Source organism: Zonotrichia leucophrys, chromosome 6, assembly GCF_028769735.1.
Source record: "Zonotrichia leucophrys gambelii isolate GWCS_2022_RI chromosome 6, RI_Zleu_2.0, whole genome shotgun sequence".
Lineage (NCBI taxonomy): Eukaryota > Metazoa > Chordata > Aves > Passeriformes > Passerellidae > Zonotrichia > Zonotrichia leucophrys.
This window is the reverse complement of record NC_088176.1, coordinates 358,437-369,990: the sequence shown is the minus strand read 5'-3', so window position 1 is coordinate 369,990 and position 11,554 is coordinate 358,437. Positions and strand designations below refer to the sequence as shown.

Genomic DNA, 11,554 nt, shown 5'->3' with positions numbered 1-11,554 from the left:
TCCCCCGGGCCGCGCTCTCCGCCGCGGGCCCCGCCGGGCCGGGGGACGGCGCCGCCGGGCGTGCGCGCGCCCGCCGCGGGTGGCGTTGCCCTTTTAAGAGCGGCGCGAGGCGGCGGTGACGTCGCGCGCGCAGAGCGCTAGCCCGGCGCGCCCGCCCGCCCGCCCGCACAGCCGGGAGCGGCGGCGGCACCGCGGAGCGCCCGGACCCGCCCCGGCCACCGGCACCGGCCCCGCCGAGCCCCGCACGGCCCGCACCGCGCCGCACAGCCCCGCCGGCACCGCCGCCCTGCCATGCGCCGCGGCCCGGCGCCAGCCTCCGCCGGCGGGAGCCGTCCCGGCAGCAGCAGTAGCAGCAGCAGCGCGGCGGCGGGCGAGCGCTGAGCCGCGGCCCCGCAGGGCGCGGATGCTCGCGGGCTGCCCGCGCCGGGAGCTCTCGCTGCGCTGACGGGGCGGGCCCGGCGCCCCGCTCGCCGCAGCGCCCCGCGCCCGCCCCCGGGCTCCCCGCAGCGCCGCCGCTCCCGGCCGCGCTTCCGCCCGCGCCATGGCGGGGAAGGCGGCCGCGGCCGGCGCCGGGGTGCTCCTGGTCACCGCCAACGTCGGGTCTCTCTTCGACGACGTAAGTACCGCGGGCACCGGGGCGAGCGGGGGTTCGCGGGCCGCCGGTCGCTGCGCCGCCCGCCCCCCGCGCTGCCGCTGCCGCCCCGAGCGCGGTGCCGGCGGCGCTGGGGGCCCGTCCGGCCGAGCCCCGGCGCCTCCCGGCTGGGACGGCTCTGCCGGAGCGCGGCGCGGCCGCCGGGGGAAGGGGGCGCCGCTGCCGCGTCCCCGTGCCCGGGGTGGTCCCGTGTGGCACCGCCCGCAGCGCCCGGGGCCCTCCGGGGCGCGGCAGAGACCCCGAAGCGCCTTGCCCGCCTCCGGGCGCCCTTCCCCGGCCGCCGGGCACAGCGGGGCACCAAAATGCAGCGTAATTTCTGCTCGGCGTGGTGACAGGGCAGAGCTCCGGAACGCTTCTCATCCCTGCCGATAAGGCGAGAGCCGCAGCTGGCACGGGCGAGCAGGGCGAGGAGCGCTCGGTTCCGCTCGGTTCGGTGCGTGAATGAAGGCAGATGCTGATGACCATCGCTGGGCTCCCGCACCCCGGCGCTGCTGAGAGCCGCTGGAGCCGGTAGCAAAGCCCGTCTGTGCCCGGGCAGTGCGGACACGTCCCACAGAGCGAGGGGAGCACTCCCGGGGCTTTGCTCGTTATAAAGTAATGCACCCTGGCAGAGAATTGGGTCCAGGCTTGCGCTGAGTGTTGTTCTTGCTGTGTGTTAGGAGGGGCTTTGCTCTAAGCCCGATGCACAGAGCCCCGAGGTGCCCTAACCCAGGTTCACACTTTGGTTGTAACTGCTGTAGTCAAAGGATGCAGTTCACCTTTTCTTCAACTTAAATGGACTTTTACTGTTATCATGACAGTTAATTTTACACTTAGGCGTGCCGCTTCGTATTAAAATAACGTTGTGAAATGTTCATTTCCCAGTGATTGCCGTGGTTGTGGCCTTGGGCATACGCGGCCTCTGTGTGTGAGTGATGCTGGTGTGTTCAGCAGGTGGTTCCTGCCTTTTCCTCCCCCGTGGCTGGAGCCGAGGGGTGACCCCTCTGTGCGCTGTCCGTGAGCCGTGTGCCTCGCCGTGCTCCGGGGCAGGGTCCCCGCAGGCTCCCCGGCTCTCAGACCCGGCCCGTTCCTGCCCGTTCCCGGTGGGTGCTGGGGCTGCGGGCGCTCGCTGAGCGGTGTTCGCTGTACCGGGGGAACGCGCTCCAGCTCTAGCCAGCTGCTGCCTTGCCGTCAGAAACTGAGCTTCCTGCAGCAGCGAAACCGGGCTTGTTTGGATCGGTTCCACTGCAGGGTGGGACATGGAAAGCCTGCTCTGAACGCCTGTGGTTGTGGTCCTGGTGTGTGGCTGTTGGAGTTGGCACTGCTGGCTGCCTGCCGGGCGTCTGGAGTTACATTAGTGCAGTTTGGGTGCAGGAAAGGTGACATGAGCTGGGTTTGGGGGCTTGGCTCTCGAGTTGTGTGTGGGAGCTGTCAGCGGCTGCTCCTGCTTGCTGGGCCCTTCCCGTGCAATCGAGGAACATGTTTCTCTGCTGTGACCTGGAATGGTTTCAGTCCTGAACAAGGACTTGCTTTGATGGACTGTGCCAGAGCTGGGCTGGAAAACCACTTCCCATTCCTTTAACTCATGTTTTCGATTTCTGATTTGAAATGTGAAATGTATTTTAATTTAACGCTGCACTCTTAGTGAGGTGTAGCCTGAGCTCCAGGCTGGGTAACAGCGTGTGCTGTCGCAGGGCAGGGCAGGGGTGCTGGAGATGGGGTGGCCAGGCCGGGCACCCTGCAGTCACCCACTGCTGTGGCCCTGTGCTGGGCTCCCGTCTGCAGTGGCCAGAGCCCTCTGGGGAGCATTATTCCCTCTGGGAAGCATTGTTCCCTGGGAAGCATTATTCCCTCTGGGGAGCATTGTTCCCTGGGAAGCATTGTTCCCGTGGAGCTCCAGGGCAGGTGCCCGTGTATGTGCGAGGCTGCCGGGGCACGCTGGGTCTGGGCAGGGGGCTCTGGTGCTGGGGGGCCTCCTGCTCCCTCCCACCCAGCAAACCCAGGCTGCCCTGTCTCCCTGTGGTTTGCACTTCGGGTGTGTTTTGTGTGAGCACTGTTTGCTTGTGTGTGCAAATGCTCTTGGGATCAGCATTTCATAGCTCAAAATACCTTTGGTAGGCAGGTTGGCCTGGGTGGGACAGTCTTTCCTAGATCAGGAAAAGCTGACCTGCCTGTGCTGTTGCAAAGAGGGGAGAATTGCTGTTTTTGCTCTCTGGCTGCCAGAAAGAAGCAGGTCAGGATAACATATGAGTTTGCTCCTGCCAGCCATCCCCATCCACTAATTACCTGTTGCAGTGGTGACCTGGGAGCTCATGAATAAACATAGCAAAGTGAAGAGGGACTGAGCTGGGTTCATTTCATTCCTCTAGCAGTTTTGCTGCTTCATTAAAAATATTAATGGAATATTAGGTTTTCAAATATTCTTCCAAGTTACATGAACGTGTGCATTTCATGAATATGAATGTGTATGATTTTTGGTACCTTTGTGTTTAGTTAGCATTTAATGCTTTTCTTGCTGTAGAATAATTTCCTGGCTTTATCACAGTATACCCAGTAACAAAAGATGGAGTTCACACTACCCATGAGTCACTCTTTCTCTTTTCCCCCTCCTCAGATGCCCCTGCCTATGGCAGGGGATGCAATTAGATGATCTTTAAAAGTCCCTCCCAACCCAAACCTGTGATCCCATCCTCTCTCTCCCTGATTCCTTGCTTCCTTTGCTTCCTCTGTCTGCATGGACAAAATTTCACATGTACCTTGCAGTGAGCTGAGTGCTGCGGTGGGCACAGAATGCATTTGCCTGGCCCTGCCTTTGCTGTACAGGGGTTTAATTTGTGCCCTATGGTGTTTTCCAGTCTGGTGCATCCCCTTCGCTCCGTTCAGGTGCTCCTACACAGCTGAGTGCTGCTTTTGCTGCGGCAGAGCCTGGAGAGGGCTGTGGGCAGCAGGTGGAGAGAGCTGCCCTCAGCACGGGGGCTGCGGCTGCTGCAGGGGCAGCTGCGCCCTCTGCAGTGGTGCTGCGGCTGCCCCGGAGTTTGTGTGTGCTGTGTGATTGCCTGCTGCAGGCACCAACGCTGGAAAACCACCTTGGTGCTCACACCTGAGATCATCTCTTGCTCCGGGTCACTCTCAGGTGACTTTGACCGTCTGTGTTGGTTTTCCATCACAGACTGCGTCTCCACACAATTAAACAGACATTAAGTGTCTCCATGCAGGCCTTTAGGGAAAGGATTTCCAAGATGCCCAGCAGACTTAGCTGTACAGGTTCTGACATTTCTCCCCAGGTTGGAAAATAGTTCATTTGTTCCAGTTGTCTTTGAAATTGCAGTGTATGAGCCTAAATCAGGTCAGAGCTTGCCAAACCCTTCCATCTTCATGCACTGGATGTATGTAATCCTTAAATTCTCAGGACAGGTTTAGTCAGAATAGATGTGCAGTGAGGACGAGGTAGGTAAAAATTAACCAGAACATGTTATTTTATTAGTCTAAAAGAGAAGGAGGGGAGAAGCGTGCCAGGGAATTGCTGAATGGTGCTATACCCAGAATTCTGAATGACTGACAGCATCACTGCCCTACCTGAGCCCCTGTTCTCTTTGTCTCTGTACAACACTGGCCTTCATGTGACAGTGCCATGGTGGGGCAGTGAGCTGTGACACTGCACGGTGGCCTGCACCTATCCACATTGGGTGAATGTGTCCCTTTTTCTTAAAGTACACAGAGGGCAGGGATGGAACTTCCTGCTTCAAGCCTGTTTGTAGTATTATAAATAAACTTATTCTTTAATTCTGAGTATGAACTTGAAGTATTCTTTACTTCTGAACTTGAAGTATTCTTTACTTCTGTTAGAAGCTGAAGTCTATCAATTGAGTTTGAAATAGAAATAGTTCCCATAATAATTTTTTAAAGCAGCCTGGCCTTCTGATGGATGGTGATCACAGTGTAGTCTCTCTTTATCATGTCTGATCCTAATTTTCTGATTCTGAAGCAGTGGGTGTAGGTTTGTTTTGGTATTGGACATCTGTGTATTTAGCTGCTGATAACTATAAAAGGTTTTTTGGCTTTCTTTTTAGTTTTTTTTTTTCCGATTTCTTTCCCCAATGAATAATTATTTGAATTTTGTGGAATGTTTCAAATGTTTCAGGATGGGAAATGTATTTGTTTGGTTTTGATTTCTAAATAAGCATTAAGAGCAGCACGTTGCAATTCAAGGCGCCCTCCCTTCAAACCACAGCTGTGAGGTTGAGTGAAAGGTGGAGTTTGATTCATTGTGACTTTTGAGAAGAAACTTGCTATTCCAGTGCTGACCCCTTAGGGTCAGGTCGGGCAGCGTTGGTGCTAGCTGGAGTGGAAGATGAGAGTACCCGAGCAGGTGAGGGTGGTGTTTCTGTGGGATGCCCCGGTGTGGAGCGTTCCCCAGGTGAGGGTGGTGTTTCTGTGGGATGCCCCAGGTGAGGGTGGTGTTTCTCTGGGATGCCCCGGTGTGGAGCGTTCCCCAGGTGAGGGTGATGTTTCTGTGGGATGCTCCAGGTGAGGGTGGTGTTTCCCTGGGATGCCCCGGTGCGGAGCGTTCCCCAGGTGAGGGTGATGTTTCCCTGGGATGCCCCAGGTGAGGGTGGTGTTTCTGTGGGATGCCCCGGTGTGGAGCGTTCCCCAGGTGAGGGTGATGTTTCCCTGGGATGCCCCAGGTGAGGGTGATGTTTCCCTGGGATGCCCCGGTGTGGAGCGTTCCCCAGGTGAGGGTGATGTTTCCGTGGGATGCCCCAGGTGAGGGTGGTGTTTCCCTGGGATGCCCCAGGTGAGGGTGGTTTCCCTGGGATGCCCCGGTGTGGAGCATTCCCCAGGTGAGGGTGGTGTTTCTGTGGGGTTCCCCAGGTGAGGGTGGTGTTTCCGTGGGATGCCCCAGGTGAGGGTGGTGTTTCCCTGGGATGCTCCAGGTGAGGATGGTGTTTCTGTGGGATGCCCCGGTGTGGAGCGTTTCCCAGGTGAGGGTGGTGTTTCCCTGGGATGCCCCAGGTGAGGGTGGTTTCCCTGGGATGCCCCCGGTGTGGAGCGTTCCCCAGGTGAGCTGGGCTGGCCGGGAGGCGCTGGGGAGCCCGGGCTGCCCTGGCCAGGGGAGGGCAGGAGCAGCAGAGCTGAGCAGAGGGAGAGGCGGATGGGGAGGGGGCCCTGCCCTGGCTCCGCGCTCCTCGCTGTGCTGCCCCGTTTGGGGAGCTGTGCCCGGGTGCCTCTGGCAGGGCTGGGCTGGCTCTGAGCGCTCTGGCTGGCTCACAAGGGCCCCAGGCTTGGGGGGTTCTGGTCTTGCTCTCTTTGCTGCAAAACTGGGCGCTCACAGCTCAGACTTGCATTTGAGGGCCGTGTACTTTTTGAGCAATAACAAAGAAGGCCAACAGAAAAGTATTTTTCAGTGTTCTCTGTGATGGGAACTGTAGAAAAAAGTAATCTCCAGCTTCCCTTTCTCTGTCTCTGCACTCTGCTTTCTAGTTTCTGATTGTTTTGATGTCTGCTTTCTGGGTTTTTTTTTGTTGTGGGAGTGGCCTTGTTAATTTCTTAAACGTTGTTGCTGCCTTCTGTTTGTTTGGTTTTCTGTGGCAGCCTCTCGAGTGTTTTTCTTTCAGTTTCTGCCATACTCGTGTTTATGTTCTATTCTAGGGGGTTATCTTGTTTCACTCTCTTCCAAACTCCCTCTGCAAGAGGTGGAACTTTGAGGCAGACCTGGCTGCGGAACAGCCCTGGCTCTGGGCGCTCTTTAGATGCTGCGGGAGGGATTTTGGTTGGAAAATCCAGCACTTTTTTCTTTTTAGCAGATATAGTTTTACAATTTTCTGGGCAAGGGAGTTTCCATTAAGAGTTGATACAGTGTCTAGCCTTCCTTAAGAAAGATGCTCAGAGGTTTATCTTCTAGACTATCTTTTTCTTTCCTTTTGATTAAGTGTTATCCCTGACAACAAGAGCACATGGAACACCAGGAGGTAATAGTGGCGAAGCACATTATAATTACACCTTTCTTTCAATGTAGTTTTATAGCAGTAGAGTTGGCGTTTTGCAGCTTGTCAGGCTTCCACAAATCATCAGTGTATCAATGTGAGGTTCTAAAAGGACTTAGTTCCTATTTTATTTCATATTTGAAAATGAAATTATGCAATGTGGGTAGGATACCATAGGAAGAAAGCTTTACACACAGGTCTCAGTTTTTTAGCTTGGACAAGCACTAGGGCATATTTTAAGGGTTTTGTTCCTGTTTCAAAGTTCTCATCATCAATTTTTCTACCACAAAATTTGACTTCAAAGACACAGAATATGAGTCAAGCCCTCAGATTTTATGATTTACATAAAAAGCTGATCTGGTTTTTACTTACTATTTCTCTCTTTCCCCTTTTCTATTACTTATTTAGTCATACTGTTTATATATTCTACCCCCATGAATGTGTTTCCTCTTTTTACCTCAGATGTCCCTTTCTGGTACCGTGTGTACTCACCTCCTTCTGAAAGCTCTTCCCTTACTCCTGGTTTATGATTTGAAGTGAGTCACTTGAAGGAGTGTGTTTGATCTGTATTTTTGTGGGAAGGTGAGCGTGGCTGCCCCGAGCGCACTCTCCTCTTTTCTCCTGGTTAAACCCAGGTTAAACCCAGTTTGCTCTCCACCGTGGGCACGCCGTGCCCTGGCAGCCCGGTGGGCAGAGGAAATGCAGTGACTGCCCTGCCTTGGAAGGCAAACTGGATTTAGGTGTGGCTCTGGAAGGGGTCTCTCCCACCACCCTGCAGAAGATCAGCCACTCTGGCTGCTGCTTTGCCTTGTCCTCTGCTCATAAACTCTTACCTTAAAATGGGGAAAAAAAGGGAAAAAGGCAGCCTGGTGTCACTGCAAGCCAGTTGTGTGCTTTTAGTGTGTGGAAGCTCCCCAAATACATCTGTGTTAGTGCAGGTTAATACTTTATTTCATATTCTCTAACCATCTTTCACTTTCTTTATGGTGAACAGGAGGTGGTCATGGGAAAGTAGGACGTTGTGAGTTCAGTGGCTGCTTGAATGACCTGTCAGAGACCTTTAGCATCCTTTCAGCATCTTTATTACTGAAGTGGCATCTGCCCTTGCTGAAATTTCCATGTAAAAATGTTATTTTTCCTAATGTGGAGTAGGTCACATTAAGCACAATAATCATCATTCTGGGGAAGAGTGAGTATTAAAAGTAAAATGTTACTTTGGCTTCTTTTCTTCCAATGGTGTGTAATAGTTACTCAACACTCTTAGCACCATTATCAGTATTAGTACATAATTTTAAAATGTAAATATTTTATTTAATCACTTTAATTTCTAACGCTTTTCCTGTTATTGGGGAAATTTGAAGTTAAAGCATGTATTGAAGCAAACAAAAGTGTTCATTGTTCTTATATGATATTTGAAGTCAGATATAATTGATGGCTTTCATTAATGTCTTCAAGTTGTTAAGCACTCATCTTCATGAGTCAGTCAGCTGTAACAGATGATATCCTTGAAAGCAGAACATTCAAGCTAAGGAGAGCAATTCCCCCGTGGTGTTGTCACAGGTTTTGTTCCCTGGTGGCGGCTGAGGGTGCATTGCAGCAGCCCTTGGGTGAGTGTCCCTGACCCCTGGGTGTTCATTACCTGCAGCCAGCCGAGCCCTCTGGGCTGTGCCTCATGGGCCGTGGCTCAGGGTGTGGCATGGAGAGCTGTCCTTTCGCTTGTGCTTGTCACTGCAAGGGTTTTCCCTTCAGGTTTTGGTTAGTCTGCAGTAAAACAGCTGCTGATCTTTTCTTGTGCTGTTTCCCAAGCTGGTGAAAAGCTCTCCCGCCTATATTCCTTGCCTGCTGTCCCTGCCTCTTTTGTCTCTTCTTCTCCCTGGTTTCACCTTGGTTTCCTTTCTAATACAGCTCACATCCAGAAGCTGTAGTTGGGAGAGGCTTTAATGTCACACAGAATTGCAGCAGAGCCAGAAAGCAGCGATGGGTGATTTGGGTGCCTGCCCTGGGCAGAGGCTGGCCAGGGGCTCTGCTCAGCCAGAGCTTTTGGATTACGTGTGGGTAAAGGAGCAGAAATGCTGATTTCTCACACACAAGCTTTTTCCTAAGACAAACACGTGTTTTTGCCTCTGCCTGCTTCCTGCATCCCTGCTGGAGGCTGCAGTCAGCTGGCCAGCTCCGGGCCATGTGTGCCCTGGGCTTGCCTGCTCCTTGCAGGTCACTGACAGCTCCAGAGCCACTGAGCATGTGGCACTGGCTCATATCCTGCTTGTGCTCAGTCTTTGAAAGCCAGAAGGAAAACGTGTTCATTTAGGCTGATTTGCATCTGGAAGCCATGCACTGTTCCTCTTAGACATGCCCAGGGACAGTCTGGAATGGTGCTGGAATGAGGTGGTTTGGAGGTTTTCCCTTGCAACGCAAAATGCCTCGTTAAATTAGGCTCAAATTTGGAACCCATGGTGTTGGACTGCAGCACCCAAGGCTGCAGATCACAGCATGGGAGACCAGCAGCCACCACAGATCAGACAGTGACTGTGTGCCTGTGTTGTGCAGCAACTGCCCTGGACTGTCCGACCCTCAAAACAGCCTGGAGAAAGAAATAGCTGCCTTCAGGGCAAAAGGGGTGTTCCAGGAGGAGTGTGGTCAGTGGTGGGAGTGCTGGGCTAGGCTCTGGAAATCTGGGCTCAGTTTGCATCCAGGCACGAGCATCCTGTGTGACCCAGAGCAGGTGGCAGCCGGTTCCCGTGCCTGGGACAGGCTGTGGACACGGCGTCTTGGCCCTCCTGCCCAGGAGGAGCATTTTGGAAGGATGCTCTGGAGGTTCTGATGTTGAGCTGGAGCAGTGGAGGGCTGTGATGGCAGTGAGCATGGCTCTGCAGCTGGAGCAGGTGTGCAAACGGGGGGCTGTCAGGGGAGCTGGAGTGTGTGGGCCATGGAAGAGAGCCGCAGCAATGGCTTGTTGCTTCAGCTTTAGCTCAGGAAAGGCAGAGGAACACCTCTTGTGGCCTACAGTGCAGCCTGTGTGGGCATGCACCACCCTGGGTTGCTGGAGAAGCTCCTGGCCAAACAAAGGCGCAGATAATCTGAGCTGGGTGAGCCTTCTTTGGCTTGCACCAGCTCAAAGCAAAACCAGCTCTCTAGTTATGGGAGTGAGTAGAAGCAGGGAGAGCTGCTCCGTGTGAGTCTGTGCTTTGGTGAGGCTGGCAGACACTGTTTACAGGATGTGGAGCACGTCACCTTCTCTAGAACATTCACCCTTGGTGCGAGGCCTCGCTGCGGCGCGGGAGCGGCCGATCACAGGCTCTGGGTGCCATGGGAACACGCAGGATCCAAAACCTGTTTGTTGTACTTTGCCTGAGGTGGAGCTGCCTCTACATGTTCACTCCTCACTTCCCATTTTCCACTGCATTCTTGAAAAGAAATTTTTTTTAGTTGTCTTGGAATGCTTGAGTGTGTTGGCAAGGCTCTGCATGTTAATGGCTGGGCTCTTTGGAGCACCTCTGTGCGGGGCTGGTGGCACTGTGGGCACTGCAGTGGGTGAACAGTAAAGCCACACAGGCATTGGGAGCATGACCTAATTCTGAATTCTTTCATTAAAGCTTTTAAAGTGATGTGCTGGGAGCTTGTTTTGAAGCTTTTTGTTTTCCTGGTGTGGCAAACTCTCTAAATTTAGAGGCTTTACTAATCCTTTTGGAAAAGCAAAACTAGTTTTCCTGTAGGAACAGCTCAAAACTGTGTGCTGAACTCTGTGTGTCAAGTGAATATGAAATGGTACAAAAATCACTTGAAAATCTGTACTTATCAAGTACCATCAGCAAGCATTGGCTCTGTTTTAATTACTTCCGAATTTTTATTTAAGGACAGAATTTGTGCTTTTCTCAGACTCTCTGGGCGGAGAAGACCTTTCTGTGCATGCTTGGGCTGACAGCTGTCATTGGGTCTAGCACTGCAGCAGATTTGCACAAAGAAAGTTCCCTTTGACAAAAGCATTGGCTCTTTGTGTCCCTGACCTGACCATTCAAAATGTTTTTAAAAACTGTCTGTTCAAAGTGAAAGTTTTGATCTACAATTCCTATTGTGCTTTTTATTGGAGGAAGAAATTGAAAACCTGTTTTGGTATTTATTATATTTATTTTTAACTTCAAATGCTGCCAGGCACATGAAGAAGTCAAGAACTGGGTGGGACTGTATGATAGGACCAACCCACACACTTCAGAGAACTGGATGTGACCCAAAAGTCTTCTGCTGAAACAAGTTTATTTTCATGAACTGGCAATGTTGTTTTTCTGGGCTGGGAGGACAGGCTTGATCCTGGCTCCACTGCTCACCAGACTCTGAGGCTGGTTCTCATTTGTCTTGTGGGACAGCCTTTTAGCAAAAAGGAAAAAAGCCCTTTTCAGCTGTCCTTACTAAACATTAAAGTATTTATTTATGACCATTGTGCACCTTTTACTTATCTCAGAAAAGAAAGATCTGTAGTTCCTTTCCCACTTTTTTGTAAATTAAACGAATGTTGCATGTATCTGCTTGTCCTTGTAGGCTGTTACTATCATTGTAGTGTCACTGAGGTATGTGAACTGAAAGTTGTCTCCCAGGATGGAGGAAGACATCCTAGCTAAGTAGGTGAATTTCAGTGCAAGACGCGCTTTCATTATACAACACTGAATGTTCACAGAAATTCATTACTTTTAAGAGCCACAAGCATGTTAAACAGATAAGGGTAGGAACTGCTGCATTCAGAACAGCGCAGGAAGGGTCTGTAAGGAGATGGCAGAGAGCTGTGGCACCTCCATCGCTGGAGGTACTTGGGAGTGATGTGGACAGGGCCCTGAGCCCTGACTCTTGGGATGCTGCTGGGGCAGGGAGAGGACCTCCAAAGCTCCAGCACAGTCTATGACTCTGTTGCCAGACATTTTACTTTTTTTCCTTGGTTTTATCTTTGTTG

At 52.6% G+C, this 11,554-nt stretch overlaps 1 protein-coding gene across 2 annotated transcripts in view; it reads left to right on the top strand.

The window, feature by feature from the left end:
- The first annotated feature begins 452 nt into the window (after positions 1 to 452).
- INPP5A (inositol polyphosphate-5-phosphatase A) overlaps positions 453 to 11,554 on the top strand; it is a 178,345-nt gene continuing 167,243 nt past the window's right edge. Inside the window, exon 1 of one of the 2 annotated variants that reach the window (XM_064716800.1) lies at positions 453 to 616. In XM_064716800.1, coding sequence (XP_064572870.1) covers positions 542 to 616 — 75 coding nt within the window. In that variant the 5' untranslated portion in view covers positions 453 to 541. The remainder of the gene's footprint in view (positions 617 to 11,554) is intronic. The other variant, XM_064716801.1, reaches the window with a different exon arrangement.